The sequence below is a fragment of the Mobula hypostoma genome, chromosome 2, assembly GCF_963921235.1.
Source record: "Mobula hypostoma chromosome 2, sMobHyp1.1, whole genome shotgun sequence".
Classification (NCBI taxonomy): domain Eukaryota; kingdom Metazoa; phylum Chordata; class Chondrichthyes; order Myliobatiformes; family Myliobatidae; genus Mobula; species Mobula hypostoma.
This window is the reverse complement of record NC_086098.1, coordinates 101,762,974-101,784,481: the sequence shown is the minus strand read 5'-3', so window position 1 is coordinate 101,784,481 and position 21,508 is coordinate 101,762,974. Positions and strand designations below refer to the sequence as shown.

The 21,508-nt window shown below is 41.3% G+C and overlaps 1 protein-coding gene across 6 annotated transcripts in view; it reads left to right on the top strand.

The window, feature by feature from the left end:
- The first annotated feature begins 5,612 nt into the window (after positions 1-5,612).
- LOC134342318 (glutamate receptor ionotropic, kainate 2) overlaps positions 5,613-21,508 on the top strand; it is a 534,599-nt gene continuing 518,703 nt past the window's right edge. For 2 of the 6 annotated variants that reach the window (XM_063040301.1, XM_063040306.1), the window contains exons 1-2: positions 5,613-5,832; positions 9,349-9,778. In XM_063040301.1, the coding sequence (XP_062896371.1) occupies positions 9,664-9,778 (115 nt within the window). In that variant the 5' untranslated portion in view covers positions 5,613-5,832; positions 9,349-9,663. Of the gene's footprint in view, positions 5,833-6,287; positions 6,479-6,934; positions 7,020-8,608; positions 8,881-9,348; positions 9,779-21,508 lie in introns of those variants that run through there. The other 4 variants (XM_063040302.1, XM_063040303.1, XM_063040305.1 and 1 more) reach the window with 4 other exon arrangements.

Sequence of the window (21,508 nt, the reverse complement as noted above, 5' to 3'; positions counted from 1 at the left end):
TGCAAGAAGTTACAACTGTGTGAAGAATGTCTTATTACCTGCCTACGTAATGTGTGATTTCTCTGTGTTAGAAATACTGTAATAAAAATCGAATTGCATTGGCTTTATTTGACATTTTCACCCAATGAATGGAATAAATATATATTATCATCTGCAGTGCAACCTCATTCAAGGTGTCTCCTTGCTACTCAATGCAGTTTAAGTAAATCTTTACTCTGTTGGCGAGTTGCATTTACCTAATGCAGCTGAGACATGCAGCTTAAGTTTCATAAGTCATACATCATGGAAATTGGGCAATTCAGCTCACCAAGTCAGCACCAATCAACCAACCCATTTTCTCCATGTTGTCAACAACCTTATCCAGATTCTATTCCTTGTCTAATCAGTGGGACTATTAACAATGACAACCTAATCTACCAACCCACACTACTATTGGAATGTGGGAAGAAACCAGAAACCCAAAGGAAACCCAAACAGCAGAATGTGTGAATGCTTCACAGACAGCACTGAAAATGAGGATGGACATGGCAGGTAGCAATTGTACTAGTGGCACCACTGTGCCCTCTTCTGCTTTGTATTTTAAGACCACCTTAGGCATTATTAAGACAGATAGATTTGGTGTCTCTTGGTTATGCTGTGAAAGTTTGGTCAGATTCATATTTGAAATTTGATTTGTAGGCAGGAGAGAGAGTAATCTTGAAATGTTAGCACTTTCCTTCATTTGTTTAGCAGCTAATGCTAAGCAGCACTGCATGGAAGTGAAGAACAGATACCTTAGCAAATTGCCCAATGCTGTCTGGTTGCAATGGAATCATCACAGTAGAAAATGTAAATAAGAGTACAAAACTCTGGAAGTACTCAGCAGGTCAGGAAGGAGAAAGAGAACTTGAGTTCAAGTTTCAGGTTGGTAACATTTTATCAGGAAAGGATGAAATTTGTGGAAAATAGCCAAGAATATACTGTAACACTGGCAAGAAGGTTTGACAGAATTCTCTGATGCAAAATCATTCACCTGAAATATTGGTTTGATTTTGACAGATATCGCCGTACTGGTGCTTCATCATTCCTGTTTTTATCTTAGGTTTTCAGTACCTACACCATGTTGGTTTTGTATGCCAATGTTGGTGAAGGGGTTATGGTAATGATGAGACACTGGGTAATTCATATTACACAATTACAGTAATTATATATGATAAGCTATGTAATTTGTGATATAATTAATTCTGGCTTATAAAAACAGTAAGACATAGGAGCAGTAAGACAAGTTAGGCCCATTAGCCCATCGAGTCTGCTCTGCTATTCCATCATGGCAGATTTATTATCCTTCTCAACCTCATTCTCCTGCCTGCTCCTTTAATCTTACTAATCAAGAACCTATTAACCTCTGCTTTAAATATACTCAATGACCTGGCAACCACAATCATCTGTGGCAATGAATTCCACAGATTCACCATCCTCTGGCTAAATAAAATTCCTCCTCATCTCTTGTATTCTGAGGCTATGCCTGCTGATCTTAAACTCCTTCACTATAGGAAACATCCTATCAAAATCTACTCTGTCTAGGCCTTTCAATATTCGATACATGTCAATAAGAGCCCCTGTCATTCTTCTGAACTCCAATGAGCACAGGCCCAGAGTGATCAAATGTCATTAACCTTTTCATTCCCGGGATCATTCTCATGAACCTCCTCTGGATCCTCTCCAAAGTCAACACATCCTTTCTTAGATAAGGGGTCAAAAACCATATAATAATTGTTTCTCACAAAAGTTATTCAAGTTATTTTGCTGATATTAATCATATGTTACTGGTCTCTCTGTTATTGCACTGAAGGTGTTAACATTATTTTAAACACCAATAATATATCCGAAGGCATAGTTAGCAACTTTCAATTCACTTTGTCTGAAGATGTGGTGCTTGTACAGATGCCAAGGTTGCAATTGGTTTAATATTTCTTAGTGGAGTGTTATAATAAATACCATTACGATTTTAATATGCAAAATGTTCAATTTATCTATTACAATCCAAGGAAATGATTGTAGTTCTTTATTTTTATGTTGCTTCGTGGAGACACATTGTCTTTTGGATTCTTTATCATTTTGAATTATCCCTTGAGATTGAGGATGACTCTTTCCTCGAGTTCTGTGGTCCTGATGTGGCTAAAGAGACCAGTTTGGTTCCTTGCAGATCCTGTTACAGGTAGGACAGGAGGTGCTTGTTGAATGGATAGGTGCTGGGCTTCTGCAGTTGTTTACATTAGACCTTTGTACAAATGTTCCCAATGAATGCACATTTTCCTCAATGATCCTGTATTCTTAGCAGTCATGAGGTGGTTTCCCATAAGTAAGTGCGATATTACATGTTTTCAAGGAGGCTTTGAGAACATTCTGAAATAGTTTCCTCTGTCCATTGATGATCTGTTACTATCACAGAACTTGAAATACCAACTTGGACTTCCTCCTCCCCTCCCCCCACCTTCTTATTCTGACTTCTCCCCCCTACTCTTCCAGCCCTGATGAAGGACCTCGGTCCAAAACTTTGAATGTTTATTCCCATCCAAAGATGCTACCTGACCTGCTGAGCTCTTCCAGCACATTGTGGGTATTGCTTGGGGCAAGGTGTCCATTTTGGGAGATTGGTCCTGGGCGTGTGAATGATCTAGCGAGCTGGGCTGTTATTGGGATGCCAGTGTTGGTGATGTTGTACTACTGTTGTTCACTTATCCTGCCAGTGCATTTGGAGAATTTTCCAGTGATTTGAGTTGCTTGTTGTTGATAGCCTAGGAAGGCAGGCTTCATGGCTGGCCGGAAGCCTTTGTGTCAGGTTTGAGGTACTGATTTTCAAAACATTAATTTCCTCAGATAACCAATAGTGGTGGTGGTGCATTGGATGTGATGATGAGTTTCTTCATTGATGCTTGCCTTTGTTGGGAAGTAGCCCAAAGATACCTTCCTAGATCTGATTGTGGATCTTTGTTGCTGGGGAGCAGTGTTGTACATTGAGGCCAGGCTGACATGGGATGTTTATTGCAAAAATGGCTGTGTAAATTTCATCATTTCACCGCTTCAGTGAATATGTCACAAGGACTTGGAGCTCACTGTCCACAGGTGCTCAAAGGCAAGTTTCATTTGTACACTGCAACTTGGTAATGAAGCCCGATTCCAGCCTGCACTGAGATTAGTGTTCTTCAAGACTCATTGGTTAAAGTCACGTCTTCTGTGACGTTATGTAGCAGTTTCAAGTCTTGCAGCCATATTTGTGAAGGATTCTTCTCATTCTTTTCAATGGATGGAATGAAAGGCCATAATGAAAGTGAGGTCATAAAATTATCATTTACCTGCACTGCCCTTTTTGGTAGCTTTTACACTTTATTCTGCACTAAATGCTGATGGAATTCGACAGGTTAGGCAGCGTCTCTGTAAATGTATAAACAGAGGACGAGACCCTTCTTCGGGAGTGCATTTAATTCTGAAGCTAATTTATATTGTTTTGCTATCCACCAAATCCACCCTCACTGATACTAAAATATCGTCGTGATTTTATTTCGAAAAACTATGCGGGTGTGCGGATAACTATCACTGTTTGTCGAGACTAGGTCGGGCAATGCATGTATCCTGACGACAGCCAGTTCCAGTCAACTATATCCATGCATTTCTTAAGTATCTCGTCCTTCCATGAGTTCTGTTTATCATATCGCGCACAATCTTCTTTTTCCTTGGCCCCATTGAGTTGCACGAGGGTTCAATTTTAGCTTCCTGAGCCCGGTCGAGCAGGTCCTATTCTGGATGCGGTCAATAATGAGTTGCCCCGCCAGGGGGCGCGACTCTCCCGCAATAACAGCAGCAACAACAGTAACACGGCACAGTACAGCTCTGGCGCTGTGCGCTTCTTCCGGATGCAGGTTCCTCGTAAGATCTGGGCTGAGGGAAGCATCAAGTGTGTTTATTGGGTCACAACTCACGTCATTTTTTTGTAAAATATAAATATTACAAACACAGAAGTAATAAAGAGCCGAATCCACAAACTGTCTGACTGCAGAACCGTCGGATCTGTTAAGTATTTCGATAAGAGTCGACACGTATGGATTACGGTGCAAAGCGCCGTAATTTGGAAGGGGGTGGATGAACTGTATACGCCTATGAAAAGTCTGGCAACGGTAATTGGCACTGGATTCCTGGTGTATTTCGCTACTACAATAATTTTGGTTTTAGAGCGTGGTCCGTCCGTCATAAAGTATGTAAGTTTCGTTGGAATGGCGCTTTTTCACATAGATTAGCGCCTTTCACACTGCTTAGTTTAGCAAGGTTTTTTTTAAATATATCAAGCAATTTACAATAGGATTGCGTTTTAAAACTGCTGTCGTTCCACGTGACCTGCTGTGGTCTGGCAAGTTCATTACCCGGTGACCAGGCGGTATCTGCAGAGGAGTTTCTCACAAACTTCCTGTTTGATCGTCTTCAGAATGACTGGCACAGTGCCGCTGTTTCTGCAAGGTACCAGCTTATTAACATAATTCTCAATAGTCCAGTCTTGTCACCGGATCCGGCACCTCTCCGCCCCCTTCAGTTCCCGGCTACAGTACTGGTAAAATCGCTCGAATTTTGGGAAGGGGCCGGGAGAGAAAGCTGAGGGGAGGGGAGGGGTGGGTCGGGGAAAAGGCAGTGGCGGTTAATTGATAAAAAACGCTGTAACTCAGCCTTGCCACTTTCTATTGTGAACCTTGAACCCACTCCGTGAGGGGATGGGTACCAATCTTCGACCATCACCCTCAAGAATGTTTAAACACTACTTTAACCCTCTCCTCGTGGCGCCAGATCCCTTGTCCAGTGGGTTGCAATTCTAAAGTCCTAACCACACGGCTCGTTTTATCCAGTCCCGTCTAGACCTCACCTCACCGCACACGAACTTGTTTGATTTAGCCAATTAACAGGGGAAAGAGGTTGAAGAAACTTTAAACCTCGAGAATTGTCTTCGTGATTTTGTGCATCTGCAGGAGGTAAATTAATTACTGGAAGTCGCAGAATAATCCGGGTGAACTGGAAGCGGCAAAGTAACTCAATATTCGTTCTCACAACCGCGAGAGTTCGCAGCCTGTGGACATTCAGTGAAGAGACATAAATGAGGAACTGCGTGACCCGATGGTTTTAGAGCCGTGACTTTTGACCGGGTCCACGATGGAATTATACAAACGCTCATCTGCGGCACGGATTTTGTCTCTGGTTACGGCAATCCGCTTTTCTCAAAAAATTTATAAACGTCACGTAACGATAAGTGAAGGTTTTGCAACAAATTAATTCTTTCTGCCGGGGGGGGGGGGAATGCTTTGAGAAGCAATAGAGCGGGGAGGGCTCCTGCGCTGAACTATTCATTGCAGGACTGAAAACTGGGCGAACACATGTTTGAAAGGAATTTGGTGCGTGTGACTTGAACTCATTAGTTTGTTGAAAATATTCTGGGAGCAATGTTTATAATTCCATATCCACGCCCCAGGACAGATACATACATACACACACACACACACACACACACACACACACAGCCCCCTCCCACACAGGACATGTGATGAGGATGGGCTGAGAGCGGCGACTGAGAGCTCGTACAGCTACACGCGCGGGTGTACCAAGGAGCTTACGACGCTACGCTCACTTTGTGGGAATTAAAGATCATTTATCTTACAGCGGAACTGCACACGCCACATAGGCAAAGTCTGGTAAAGAGAAAACAACCCGAGGTTTTTAGCCCGAGGCAGCAAGGAAACGAGTGCGTTAGTACCGTTTAGGGCGTTTTGCATCAGGTGCTAATGTACCCCAAACCCGAGGCATTAACGATATAAGGTATTTAAATTTCACGTCTTTTGTCAAATAAAACCACTATGTCTTTACGTCGCGATTAATTTTGCTGGGACTGTGACTCACAGCCCAGTTTTAAGAGGATCTGTGCAAAAGGTGGTTGGATGGATGGATTGATTATAAGTTGCAAAACGATTGGCTGCATTAGAGACGTCTCGACTGAACAGATCCAGCAGATATATCGCGTTTTGTTTATTGGTCTACAGGACATGATAATAAAATGGTTTTCCGGGAAGCCATCTCGTTCGCGTTGAACAATGCGCATAAAGCGTTCACATTATGCAGTTAACATAAGGGCGCTCTGTCTCCTTGGTTGGCGGCTAGTTCACTGATTGTAAGGCTCAACAGAACGCGCCCCTTTAGTCGCGCTGGGCAGTCACCCAACCATCCTTGGCTGGGGTGTCAGCCTGAATGATAAGGAAGGACCCATTCTTCGTCAGTTCTGCATGAGAGGCAGGCGCAGTAGTCGAATGGGTAGCAGACTTTTCTGCCCTAAATGAAGTCCAGGAACGCGTGTGACTTGGACGGCGCGATTATCTCATTCGGGAAAACCACACAGTCTGTCTCGCTTTCAACGTCCCTGCATGGTTTGGGAGACTGTAGCGCCAGGTACAGGGTTCCTGACAAGATTGTGAGTATCAGTTTCCTTCTTTTTAAAGAAACAAAATACTTCCATTGCCTCTAGCCTTCAGAAGGAACAGTACGCCCGATAACCACACACGTCACTGGCATGTACCTGCTCTCAATTTCACGCAACTACAGTTAGTTTGATTTGATGAAAATGGTTTGATTTGGAGGCCCCAATGGACCAGAACCACCTCTGGGAGTACAGTAGGTGCCAAGAGGAGAGCGATCCCTACGATGTGTGAATGAAGCCACCCGCCTGTAAAGTGAAGAGCAACTGAGCAACGTGCTCTGTTAATTGATGTTCTGAGCCAAGAGCCCAGTACCGGGCTTACCCGGCACTCTCTACTTCACGGAGTCACTGGGGTGGCGCATTTGGCAGGAGTTCATTTTTCCATGTTTTCGCTCTCAGTCACGTCATGGTAAATTAGCATCGCCACCCATCAGCTCGCAGGGAGTTCGATCCGGTCCCTGGCTTTTCCCGCGCACTAGTTGGCCTGCTCCTTGGTGTGCATTTTTCAAATCAAGAGTATGCAAGCTTTTCGTAGGTAAGTTCCGGCGCTTTAAACGGGAACCGTCTCAAGAGCTGTGTGCAATGTTGGTGAACTAGCGAATTGCTGCTTTTTTTGCGACAACTGATCCACGGTTGACCTGTTTTCCTCTCATTCTACTTTACTTAAATTGGTGACAGTCCCAGAAAAGCAGCGACTGGTTTGCATGCATCGTCGGCATTTTTTTACTTGTAAGTATAATAGTATTTCAAAGTTATAAGTAAATGTATTAACAAAATACATATATGGCACCATTACATTCTTGAAATTCTTTTTCTTGCGGGCAGTCACAGCAAATTCAAGAAACACAGTCGAATCAATGAAGGACCACACCCAACGGGGTGGACAACAACCAGTGTGAAAAAAAAACAAACGGTGAAAATACAAAAATGAAAGAGTAAAAGGAAACAGTGATGATAACAATGGATAAATAAGCAATAAATATCGAGAACATGAGATGAAGCGGCCTTGAAAGAGAGCCCAGTTCAGTGACGGGGCGTGAAGTTATACTCTCCGGTGGACCCTGATGGTTGAGGGGTAATAATAGTTCTTGAACCTGGTGGTGCGGGTTCTGAGGCTCCTGTACCTCCTTCCTGATGGCATCAGCGAGAAGAGTGCAAGCCTGTATAATGGATCCTTGATGAAGGATGCTGCTTTCCTGCGACAGCGCTACATGTAGATGTGATCAGTGCATGGGAGGGCTTTATCTGTGATTGACCGGGTGGTATCCACTACTTGGTACTAATTTGTAACATTTTTGGGATATCAGCTTTCAAATCGTCCTTTTCACTCAATGGACAGCAATATTTCCAGGTTATAGTCGCGCATTATATACTCCTTCAGGTGTAAAGGACGAATAAGTGACATTTGCAGGCCTGCTTCGATGTGATTCCTTCCATCTCTTATCCCGGGACGAGAGGGTGTAGATATGAAACGGCCAGATGGGGTCGCTGGATCCTTAGTTTAGCACTCGGCGTGTTGCTCGTCTCGCACTCTCTTGCAACAGAGACTAACGTGTCTCCTGCAGTCTTCTAGGGTGCCTCTGAATCTCCCGGTGTGCTTCTGCGTGTCACTGACTACTGTACAGCATAAAGTGTTAAATCGGCAAATTTAAAACGAAAGAGCACCAGATATCTATTTTAATTCTCCCCTCCCTGTTACCACCCAAGACAGTTACTGCCATAGCCTTACTGCGAATCCAACCATTCCGAATGTTAACTAATTTCCAAGCTAATAAACTGTTCGGTACATTTAAAAGGGTTTGACGTATTGATATCAATTGCCGCACTGTAATACGAAACGTGTTTATCTCAGGTGCTAATATTTGTAATCAACGGCAGCGACGACACCTAAACTAGCAGAGGTTTTTTATGTAGTTAAAAATTACTTCTACTCTTTTTTTCTGAGACATCCACACTGCTCAGACGTTAGTTGATTGGCCTTTCTATCTAATTGCAACAGTTTCTGCCACTTTCGTGACTGCCCTCCTCCGACAGACACCCACACCTTGAACACGGCACTCCGCGTTTCTAGTCAGTTTAGTGCATAACCTCTGGTAAGCAGTACTGCATATAATATTCTTAGTACTGCATTTAATATTTATTTTGCCAAAGGTTACTTAAGGATATTTTATTGCTTGAAGGTCAGCGACCTCATATTAAACTACCGCCGCAACTTCCTTGAAGTGTGTGGGACCAAACGCATCATTGTTTGAAGCGCAAACTGAATCAATGCCATTATTTCTCTCCCTCGACACGCATAGACCAAAGCGTGCTGTCAGCAAGTCTGTGGCGGTTTCATGCCCGAGTGACCATTGGCCTATCTCGGCCTCACACTGACACCTGGGACATTTAATGTGGTGAGTGTGCGAGAAACCCACGGGCTCTGGGAGAGACCTATTTCCTCTCTGATCACGGCAAGATTTTACTAACTCCGAGAGTGTCAAACACAGGGCCTGAAGTGGATGCCGGGGAACAACAGCGATAGGGGAGCCGGTCTCCTGCACCTCTCCTTCGCTCCCGCTGTCGCTCACATCCGACGATGTCCACGTCAGACGAGTGCCGTGTGTGTGTGTATATGTGTGTGTGAGTGTGCTTGTGTGTGTGAGTGTGCGTGTGTGTAGCAGTGCAACGGGCCGATCACTTATTTTACCAGATGTTCCTTTTTTAAAACCAGTTGAGAGATCTGACGTCTGAGGGCGTTCGATATTGATTCTTATTATTGTTTTTTTTTGTACCCATCTTTCCTCTCTCCTCCCCCGGTCCCACCCCTCCTCCATTCACCCATCCCACACCCTCCCCTCCCCTCCCTCCCTCCCTCCTTGCAGCGTCACCGATCTGGACTTGTGGATGGATTTCTTCAAGAATCTCGGAGTCTGAAAACATGGATGTCCCACCATTCCTTGCAGCGGAAGAGTGTTTCTCTGCGCAGTGAATGAATGAAGAACATGCGGGGATTGCTAATGGTTTGGGAAGCGTATGCTGTCTCCAGTCTCTCTGCATCTCTGTGACCATGTCGTGATCTTTTCCGTGTTCCATCGACCGCTCTTGCTCGCCGTGCATCTAGCCCTCCCGCGGAACCTGATAATTGATAACACAAAGAGGGGAAGCACGCCCCTGGAATTGATATACATACAAAAACCATGAAGATTATCTCTCCGCTTCTAAGCAATCCGGTCTTTGAGTATTCGATTAGACTTTTCCTGTGCCTCTTGGGGATGGGATATTCGCAAGGAATGCCGCACGTTTTAAGATTTGGTAAGATTTTTTTTGTTATCCTTGATTTATCGGATCTGATTTGCAAATGCAGGTTTGCTAAAGTTGCATGCGATCGGTGCAGACAAGCTGCGGGTTGCGTACTTGACCCCCGGTAACGTCCTATTCCATTTTTAGAGGATTTAGATGGTCTGGTCCGTTTGCTGCAATTCTCGACTCGCTCAGCTCGGAATTCTGCTCGCTGCTGAGGGTGAGCTGACTGGCGGTCCTGACTTTGATAACCTTGCAATCTCTCGTACCCCGTGGTCGAATGCTTTTTTTAAATAAAATATACATTCAGGTCTCTAAACAACTAGGAACATTATCCGATTCCGCATGAAGTTAATATTTCGGTACTATCGGCCAATAAGGAAATAGCTTTTATTTCCCTGTGCGGGGCAGGATCCCGATGTCGTCAACGTGCAAAGAGTTAATAATGTTTTTGATGGAATGTTTCATCATTCATAGTTGTACTGGTTGATTATACCCGAGCATTTAAGTCAAACTCTTTTACGCAAGCGTCTGTTGCCAAAGCGAGAGATTCTGCACAAGATTATAAACCGACTATTTCTGAAGAGCAGGCTAGGCTTAAAGCTGAAAGCATCGGCAATAAAAGTGCATTTATCTCAACTCAAAACACAGAAATACACACTTAGAGGATCCCTAGATGGATCTGAAGAAAACCAAGCAAAGAACAGGAAGTCGTAATAATGTGTTTGAGTATGAATATTTACAGCTGTAATTAATTACAAAGATAGGCAGGCGAAGTTCCAGGTGGAGTGCTGAAGACAATTAAAATCCATGAGACGAATGCGCGAAGACAACTGTTAACCAATTAGCGCTTTCTGTTTGCAAACAATTTGAGACTCTGACTCCTTACTAATTTGATCAATTAACCGAGAGAGGGTAAAAACGAAGTCTGCCATTAAATCCTATTATGTGTGAGTGTCAATATTGGATTTTTACATTGAAGTAAAAAGGCGCTAGGCAATACAGCGAGGGGGTGGCGGAGAAGGGACGTTTCGAACTCGGCTGCGGACGCAACAAGTTCCCGGAATGAAACCGCAAATGTTGATGAGCACTCGCTTGATAATCACCACAGCAGTTTGATTATTATTAATTCAGCATACTGTGTTGGCAATTGTAGGGTACTGTTAATTTCCCTGTAGTCACGGGTTCAGCTGAACAGTTCGCAACGCTGTCAAGAGCGAACCTCACAACAGAATGACGCAATTAATCCATCTTTGCACACCCTTAGGAACTGTGTTTTGGTTAACGGTGGTGGTGATGGTTGGGAGGGGGTCAAGGCGAGAGTATATGGTCTCCTAATTGAATTATATTGTCATCTCTCTCTCACGACTCGCACACTCACCTTCTTACAAACACTTTGCATCGGAAAGCTGATAAACAAGTTATGGCCAACAGATGGTTGTAGTAAGCGAGGATATGCGCGTTAACCGGTGCTTGTGCTGCTGCGGTGTTTAATAACGGCTGGAAACTGATGCAATTCCTTCGAAATTTATCCGAAGGATCCACGATGTTGGTAATGGTTATATCGCCAAAATTTATCCTGTAACGGCTCGACTTACGGCGTTTCAGTGAGGTCTAGAACCCCAAAGCTATACGCATTCATTTAGATCCCCTCGGTTTAGAAATGACGTTTATTAAATCCGCTCGGATTGAAAGCATTGCACTGTAACTTCTATCATGGCGGAATGTTATAATGCGCGTGTAAAATGCCCTTTTAGTGTGCTATCGGATATCAAAGCAGACAATAGCTAGATCAAAGTACAAAACTACAAAGTCCTTTACCTTTCCTGACCAGTTTCCAGGCCTTTTTGTAGCGGAGTGCCCATCGGGACTATGGAGGGCACTCACCCCTAAGGCTAGATAGAGTCCTTTCGCCCACGGAAGTCAGGGTTGAAAGTTGATTGGATCTAATTCTATTTGATCGGTCCGTAGATCTGTTTCTACGATATTTGCAGGCTGCTTGTTAATAATTGTGATCAACATTCAGGCAATTAAAAAATACTCAGGATTCCTGTTTAAAGAAAAATAAACATTGTCAGGATATATCCCAGACCTATTTAGTTTTCGTAACGTTTCGCTTTGGTTCTGACGTTGGAAAAGCAGACAGACCGAGATTTACTGTGGGCTTGCTTCACTCCCTTAGAACAGGTACAGTACTTATTTAAAGCGAGGAAGACGGATGTTTCAGGAAGCGCTATTTAACGGGCAGGCCGCGTCTTCAATTTAGCAGCGCTATGGAAACGCGCTTTGAATTGAAGGATTCCAGCCACGGCGTTTGTAATATACGACTACCCCTTATAGCCTTTTAACACTCAGAAAACAAATATTCGCATATTACCACACTCAACATTGGGTATCGATTTTTAATTGTTAATGGGGAAGGGGCTTGTGATGATGCAGCGTAACCCCTTCTCTGGCTGCTGAGGTAGGACTGCTGAGTGGGACAGAAAACCTAACCACATAGTTGAAAAAATAAAGCGTGCGATTAGAGTTCACAATTATAACTGGTCTATTGGTGTTGTATGTGATATTTCTGCTGAGAATCCATCAAGTCGGTTAGTTAAGTATCAACATGCATAACCTTCACAGCAGCAATTGTCCGCTAATCCACAGAAAGCTTTATAATTGTGACATAGAGTATATCTTAGTCGCTCTGGGCAAAGTAGCAACAACTTTCTCCCCTTAGTCCCTATCCCGTTCTATACATTCCTGTATACATCAAAAATAACAGTACGAATACACAGTAATATTTATTTCTGATTTAGCAGAAGCTTCGATCTATTAGCATTGCAAACCGCATTTCGAGGTAAGGGCTGCGCGCCTTCTAGCGCTCTATAAAACCGCGGACTCTTATTTGGTTTCACTAACATTAAAAGTCTTTTTTTTAAATAATCGAGTTTACCAGCAGAGTGCTAATCCTATCTTTGGGAGGGAAGCATAAGGCAGCAGTAGAGAACCCGGGCTTAGGCCGTTGTCTTTCTGTCGAGGAGTGCCCTGCAGACCCTGCAAGGTGCGGGTTTACTGGCGACTCGGCTGCCGGAGAAAGAGCGCCGATTCCGTTTCAGCACTCAGGACAGCGGCACCGCATCCGCAACCCAACCTTCAGAGAGGCAGGACGAGCGGCAGCGCTCGAGTGACGGGCGCTGATCTCGACAGCAGCCAATGATAATCATAGACTGGATCACAAGCAGATAACACCGTGTTTTACAGCGAGCACAAAAGCTAAAGGTCGAAGCAACAGGCAGAGCAGTGACACAGCCAGGAGCAGCAGCATTAGAGACGTACATAACCGCACACCCCAAGGCAGATAGCAACCGTAGTCACAGTCTGCGACCTGTTCTCAAAAGGAACTGTAACCTTCTGATCTGAGTTATAACTGAAACCAGACGCATAGGTGAAACCGGAAGGCTCCTTATGCAGAGTATGATTCCAAGGCTTAGGTTAGAGTCGCGGCTTGTTTCCCGGAACTTTTCCCAAACCGCGTTCCCCCTCTCGGAGGGGTACACCGGAGCATTAGTGTAGTAAGTGCACCAGATCACGGTTTCGGAGGGATTCAGAAGTCGCCCCCTTCTCTTGTCAGGTGCTCCATTGTACTTGGGCACTATACAAGAGAGGGAAAAAAAAGATTTGAGGTGGAATTGTAAGGTTTGGAGTCGGACTAGCAGGAGGCGACGTTAACACGTCGCCAGGAAATGTTCCTCAGTTTCAGTCAGCTGGAACACTCGAGACGGGACCGAGCAAGTAGCAAACGGCGAACAATCGGAATGCTTCACTGAGCCAGAGAATCCAGCCCAACGCGACTCTGGACACTGGGGTTTCAGGAGGGCCGTTGATTAATGCTCTTGGTATTCAGCTCCTTACACTCACCCTGACGCAAACACTCCAGTTTAAAGTGACTATTTTCTAAAATGATGCTATGTAGAGATTCACTGTAGGTTGCTTGAATTTTGTTGTAGTTATTTTCACCACGATTCTGCTCTGCCGCGGAATTAGACCGCTGTTCATCCAGACACAATGATTTGGGCAAATGGGTTCCCACGGGGCTGGATAGCTCGGCAATAAAACAAAACCTCAATAGGTCAGGTAGATTATATGGAAGAAGAAACAGAGGGAATCTTTAAAATCGATTACTTTCATCCGGTACGATCCTGAAACATTGACTCTGTATCTCTCTCCACAGATGCTGCGCGACCTGCTGAGCAGTTCTGGCATTTTATTTTTATTCCACCAGCTCCCAATGCCTGTTTTTTTTCTTCAGTGTTTTTTTGGACTGACAGTAGCTCAAATTTGCAGTGGTTTACAGATCCCTCCCATCCTTGTACTGATAAGGACATCTGTATAATTGATTCTTCACCAGCTGCCAGCCCCCATCAACCTAAGAATCTAATCATCTATGATTTAGAAGAAATTCTTGCAGAACTTGTGAATTTAGAACCCGTTGTTTGTGAAAGTTGAACACTTTCTCAATTAATTACCACTTAGATCCCATTGTGAAACTTGTCTGATCTTTAGTTGCTGATCTTCCTGTACATATTTTCTCAGCCGCATCTGTCAGTGCAATTACGCAGATCACAGTATTAATGAGATTTATATTTAAAGGTTTGGGAGTGGCAGCAATCTGGGGTCACTGATCTACACAAAGTTGTCATGGAACAGAAATTTTAACAGCACTCCACTGTAGTTGATTGTATTAAGATAACCTGTAGTAGTTTAATTGTTAAAGACAATGGGGATATGATGGTGGATATAATGCCAACAGCTGAAGAATGCCTCATATAGCATAATAGCTGGTTTGCGATGAGTGGCAGAGTGGAATAAATTCTGGACCGTTATTTTAGAATTCAAATTAAAGATTATACAGTTTTCACAGCATGAGACAATCAGGTGTATATTAGCTCTTCGTCTAATAATCATTTAGCTTATAATATATACAAACATATTTGTTTGAGCTTGCAGTCACAAAAAAATAATCAGAATCTTGTCAGCTCACAAACCACCCAAGTAAATAATGAGAAATTAAGGCTGTGTAATCTTCTGTCCCGATCATTCAGAGTGTGTTGTTATTATAGAACAACTCCATTTAACTGCCTGCATGTTTTGATAAAATAAAACATAGTCTACAACCTTTAATGTTTAAAATATTGAAGATTGCGATATAACATATACTGCTTCCTCACTTAATAACAATGTGCAATAACCGTGAACATAAATGGCAAATTTATGGAAAATTATTCTGTAGGAATTATTCTGCTTGTTGTAGGAAGCACAATGATGAAAAATAATTATTTGTGAATAAAAATGTTTGTTGTTTCAGAAATATATTTAAAAATAGTCATTTAGTCTGTATGCTTTGTACAAAATGGGTAGAGATAATTGAAAACATAGTATCAATTCATGGTTTTAAAGGATACATCAATCCTGAAAAGTGTTTTCCAATTTGAGAAGGGTTTGGGGTAAAAAGCCAAGTATTAATTATGGAGGGCTTTGAAAGCATTTAAAGAAATGTGTTTGTCAGGTGTATTTTAATATATTTTTAAAAATACTGTTATAAATAAGTATGTTATATAAAAGAATGAATTACATTGATATAACGGGTAACAATTCACTGTGTATTTATATTACATGCAACAGAATATACCACCAGGGTTACATAAGTGCGGCATCATCTTTGGGTACCTGGCAGTATTGCCTTTCATGTAATCACCTCTCACTGCGAATTGTGGTTATCGTATCAAATTTGAATGCTGCCATTTATGTTCTTCTTTTTCAGGGTCAGAATTGGGTTTAATACTGTATCATTGACATATGTTGTGAAATTTGTTGTTTTGTGGCAGCAGTAAAGTGCAGTACATAAGAATCTCAAACATTGATTCTTTTCCTTCAATGTTTGGTGGTAACCTTGATGTTCCAACCATTATTGATTGATTCTATCACCAAAGAGCCAGCCATTGCAGATTAAACCCTAGTTTAATTAAATACAAGTTCCAGAAAAAGTAAGTGTAATTTATTTGCAATAGCAGGACTTAGCCTAGAATCCTGCCCAGACCAACAAAATGCAAAGTTTTAATTTTCTGTGGGTTGTGAGAGTTCTATAGTAACATGCTAGAATTGTCAGTCCCGCACATGTTAGCTAATAAAATGGCCATCTCTGTCAAAGCAAACAGAAAAATGTCAGACACGAGGAAATCTGCAGATGCTGGAATTTCGAGCAACACACGTAAAAGTTGCTGGTGAATGCAGCAGGCCAGGCAGCATCTCTAGGAAGAGGTACAGTCGGTGTTTTGGGCCAAGACCCTTTGTCAGGACTGACTGAAAGAAGAGCTAGTAAGAGATTTGAAAGTGGGAGGGGGAGGGGGAGGGGGAGATCCGAAATGATAGGACAAGGCAGGAGGGGGAGGGATGGAGTCAAGAACTGGACAGTTGATTGGAAAAAGGGATATGAGCGGATCATGGGACAGGAGGCCTAGGGAGAAAGAAAAGGGGGAGGGGGGGAAGCCCAGAGTATACCCCACCATTATTTATTTATATACACAGTACCCCATCCGTTATTTATTTATATACACGCATTCTTTTTCTCTCTCTCCTTTTCTCACTCTGTCCTTCTCACTATACCCCTCACCCATCCTCTGGGCTTTCTCCCCCTCCCCCATTTCTTTCTCCCTGGGCCTCCTGTCCCATGATCCTCTCATATCCCTTTTGCCAATCACCTGTCCATCTCTTGGCTCCATCCCTCCCCCTCCTGTCTTCTCCTATCATTTTGGATCTCCCCCTCCTCCTCCCAGTTTCAAATCGCTTACTAGCTCTTCTTTCAGTTAGTCCTGACGAAGGGTCTCGGCCTGAAACGTCGACTGTCTTTCGTCCTAGAGATGCTGCCTGGCCTGCTGCATTCACTAGAAAAATATCAGATATGGATATTAAAAGTGATTAATACTTCTGCAGCAGAAATGCTGGAGGAATTCAGGAGATCAGGCAGCATCTATGGAAAAGAATACAGTGTCAACAGTTTCAGTCTGAGACCCTTTATCAGATAAAAGACTGATGAAGGATCTCGGCCCAAAACATTGGCTCATTATTCTTTTCCATACATGTTGCCTAACCTGCTGAGTTCCTCCGGCACCTTGTGTGTGTTACTTTGGATTTCCAGCATCTGCAGAATCATTTGTGTTCTTAGATTAATACTGCATGTGTTGCTGACTACTCATGCCGTGCTGTATCTAATATAAGACCACTATATCTATAGTGCAAAAATTCTTAGATCTCACATTTCCCATTTCAATGAGTGAAAATTAAGAAGGAAAATATAAATATGATATTATAGTAACATATGGAGTTTTATAAGAGGTTTAATGTAGTAATTTAGTGAAAAAATGACAGAGAATGAATTTGATCGAAGCTATGGTCAAAGAGTAGGTTTGTAAGCATTGTGAGATGACTGAAGATTATGATACCCCAGGTGGAATGCTAAGAGAGTAAATCAAAGCAGCCAGAGGTCAGAGGTTGAGAATAACAAGTGGAGCAAGAGAAGCAGAGAGTTGCAAATGATGAAGAGTTGGAATACATGAAAAAACAAATGGATGAGGAAATGATGAAAATTGCTGAAGAGAAGGTTGTTGGACAGGACGTGAAACAACTTTTTTGATGAATTATAGTTATGAGAAAGCATGAAACCATTGTAGCTTTGCGCCATAATTGAGGTCGCATGTGAATTAGTTGACAACAGTGATTTATCTCTCTCTCTTATCCAGCAAGGTTAATGTCAAAAGACTATTTATTTATACATTTATTTGGAATTTTATAAAATGAAACATGAAAAGAAATGAAGATAATTAAAATCTCGTCGTAAAACTTAGCTTGGAGAAATGGCTGTGAGTGGTTTATATTTAGTGTCTGTTACATATGGAAAAATGACAACTGTATTAGACAATACTAGAACAACTCATAAAATCTTGAATGCCTACTAGAACTATTGGAACAGATTTACTATGCTTTTACTTATACCTCCTCCTGAAAGCTGGCACAATTCAGTTTTCCTTAGTTTGGCACTAGATTCTGAATCTAGCATATGCACTCAAGTTCTGGAATGGATCTTGATTGATGATTTTTTAAAATATCAGATTACAGTGATTACGTTTTGTGAGTAACACACACAAAACTCTAGAGAAAGTTAACAGGTTAGACAGCATCAATGGAAAGGAATAAGTAGTCGACATTTCAGGCTGAGATCCTTCTTTGGGACTTGGCCTGGAACTGTTTATTCCTCTTCGTAGGTGCTGTATGATCCCTTAAATTCCTCCAGCATTTTGTGTGTGTTACTCTGGTTTTGCAGCATCTATAAAATCTCTTTCTGAGTGAATATTAACTGAAACACTGCTTCTTCTTCCTTATAGTTGACGATCATTTGATTTCATAAGAATAATGCCTTGAAGTATATACAACACCTGGTCTGGAGATAAATATTTTGCTATATCGTTCAAATTTACTGGATATTCTTAATTGCCCAGTGCACCTTAGAAGAAATATCTCTGCAAACATTTGTATTTCAGGGTCAGAATTGGGTTTAATACTGTATCACTGACATATGTTGTGAAATTTGTCATTTTGTGGCAGCAGTAAAGTGCAATACATAAGAAAACTATTAAGTTATAAAAAGAAATATATTTTAAAAAATTAAATAAGTTGTGCAAAAAGAGAGTAAAATTAGTGAATGAGTATTCATTGTCCATTCAGAATTTTGATAGCAGTGGGGAAGAAATTGTTTGTAAAACGTTCAAAGAAATACCTCAACCCTCTATAATTTTTGGGCCTGTTCTCTGGTTTGCTTAATCTATCTCCCCTTTGTTGTAGATGTTTTTGTTATGCATCATTCTTTGGGGGTGGGAGCGAGGGACCGGTTGAGGCAAGCCTCTGCCAGGACAACTGCATTGTCATTGTGAAAATGAGCAGAAGACTGTTTCAGCTCGATTCATTCTCACTTCTGCTGTTCTTGTCCCCTGTCGATTGAAGAGAAAATGTAGCAGCAATAAGCAGGACAACAATAAAGGTTTAATTTTTAAGGCTAACTTGGTTTTCTCTGGTTGTTGGCTTTTCAGTAAACCATCCATGGTTAACTATTTTTAGTTAAAAGCTGCACACCACTTTCCTTTTGGGTGAATTGAATAAGCCTTCTCAAATGGAGGATGTACGCAAGTGGAAAATAGTTGCTTTTTATCATATGTCCAGGTAAAGTTAGCCCACCACTTAAAGGAATACATAGAACTGCTATCATCTGATTTAGTTAAAAATGTGTTATTTAAGGACTTCTATTCATTAATGTATTGACGTACTTCTCCACTGCTTGCAACTGCTGTTAGGATAATATCCATAGTATTCAGCCATATCGAAGGAAACAGTTACAGAATAATTGCCATTTGAGACCTATTATGCGTAAACAATGATAGTTAATCAGCAGGAGGAAAGTGCAGTTTTTAATTTAGAGTGATAACAGTATGAAAGATGTAGTTTTTTGAGAAGTAATAACCCATATATCCACATATTAAAGAAACTATTAAAACACAAAAAGGCATGCAGTTAATCACACAAATTCAAAAAAGACATCATTCAGATGGATTATTGCATGTATATGCTGGGTACTTGTTATTATTGCTATTGTTTGAGACAAGCACTCTATTTGTAACTAGACATTGTGGTGATTTTTTAGAGCTGAATTTATGGGGTTGTAGGAGTGATGCAAATTCACCTGCTGTTCTACAACAAAATGAAACCTGTCACTTCAGGTTTGCTTCCTGGTGAAATGAATCAATAGAGTTTGGTTTATTAATATGGGAACTGAGCAGAAATTACTTCCTCACTTCAGGAGCCACTGATCTAGTCTGAATTATCCATGGATACCTGTGAGGCAATTGTTATTATCCAATTGGAAGGTAGATGGTTTCAACAGATTTGAATCTATATCATATTGTGTTTACTGTTTTCATTTACACAATTTTAAAAGAATGTATTATGCACAGGAGAAAAAAAGAAAAAAAAAGGGTTTTGTTTGAACCTAACTTGTTCAAATTCTCCCTTTTCCTCTGCTGTGTCATCTCAGTACTGCTGGTACTCTGACACGAGGTCATTCACGTTGCTCTTGGCATCCGTGAACTCCATCTCACCTATCCCTTCAACTGTGTACCAGTGGAGGAGATACAATATGCATATAGCAGAGTAAATCTTAGTTATTAGGTGTTATTTTCTTTAGTGAGTGGAATTCATATATCGGCAACTTACACATTGATTTGATGTTTTTCAAAAAATATATTATTAAAACTAAAGCTTAGGAGTGCAGTTATAAAACACAAATCACTTTTACAATTTACCAATTATTAATTATCTTTAAGATTCATCCAGCATTGTTTCCATGACAGAATATGACAGTTTACAATTGCTGGCTTGGTGCTGGGAATCACAATGTCAGTTTCAGCAGATAAATACACCCAGTTTCTTAATAGATGTTTAATTTGTTCACTGCTGTACACTGAAACTGAAATTGTATTAAGACTTTAATTTTTTATTTAGTAGACTTGTTTGCTGTTTTATCCCATGCTGTGAAATTCATGCAGTGCACAATACAAATACATATACAATACAAATTGGAATATATGGATATTAATAAAATTAGAAATTTTGATTACATTGTACTGCAGTCAGATGAATAATTCCCTCTCTTCATGCTAGTATTATTGACCAAAAATAAGATAATGGACTAACTGTAATTGGTAATTACAAGTGATTGTTAGATGATAATTAGCAAAATATCTCAGGATCTCTGATGAGATGCCATCAACCTAAAATCTTTCTTTCTCTTTCTCCATACACTGCCTGTCCTGCTGAATATTTTAGACTTATTTGTTTTATTATTGGTATTATAACTTACTTATATTTAGTATCTGAAATGGTTCCGTAAATACATTCTCAAAATAAGCTTGAGATGAACTACATTTATTGAAAACTTCCTTTATTTAGTATTATAATGTATCATAAAACCATATTAAGCTAGAAAGAGTAACAATGCTTTTAAAATATTTTTCACTTCCATTGCCAGTATATGATCAACATAATTGAAGGCAATGGTGCAGCTTGACAAATTGATTTGGTACTTCATACACAAACAAATGCTTAGAATGGACTTATGATCTTAATTCATAATTACCATGTACTAATAAACTTCATACTCTGTTGAGAATACTTTCTACCTTAATTGTTTTGCAGTGAACTATACCAGGTGTGGTATATGTGGCTGTCTTGGCAAAATCTCCCTGACAGGCTGATGAATTGATCACGAGGAGCTTTGCTCAGATTAAACCATGTGAAGGATTGGTTAATGAAATTGGGATGGCCTTGATTCTGTGATTTAACATAAAAATAATATCATAGGTCATATTTTGTTGATACAGGCACCACACTTGGCACCCGAAGCTAAACTTGGTGGGGCAAAAAATGTGAAGCAATCTACCATCACCTTAGTTTTCTTTTCTATAATGCTAGAAACCCCAATGAAATCAGTGGGGGTGATGGATCTTACACTAGTATCCAAGAGCTAATTCCCCAGTGAACTCTCCAGAACCACTGAAAGATTAAAACCCACTTCTGGATTCCAGCAATGGAGTGCGTTGATAGATGTGGCACTTACTTTTCTTGATTAAGTTGAAGTCTACACATGTCTTC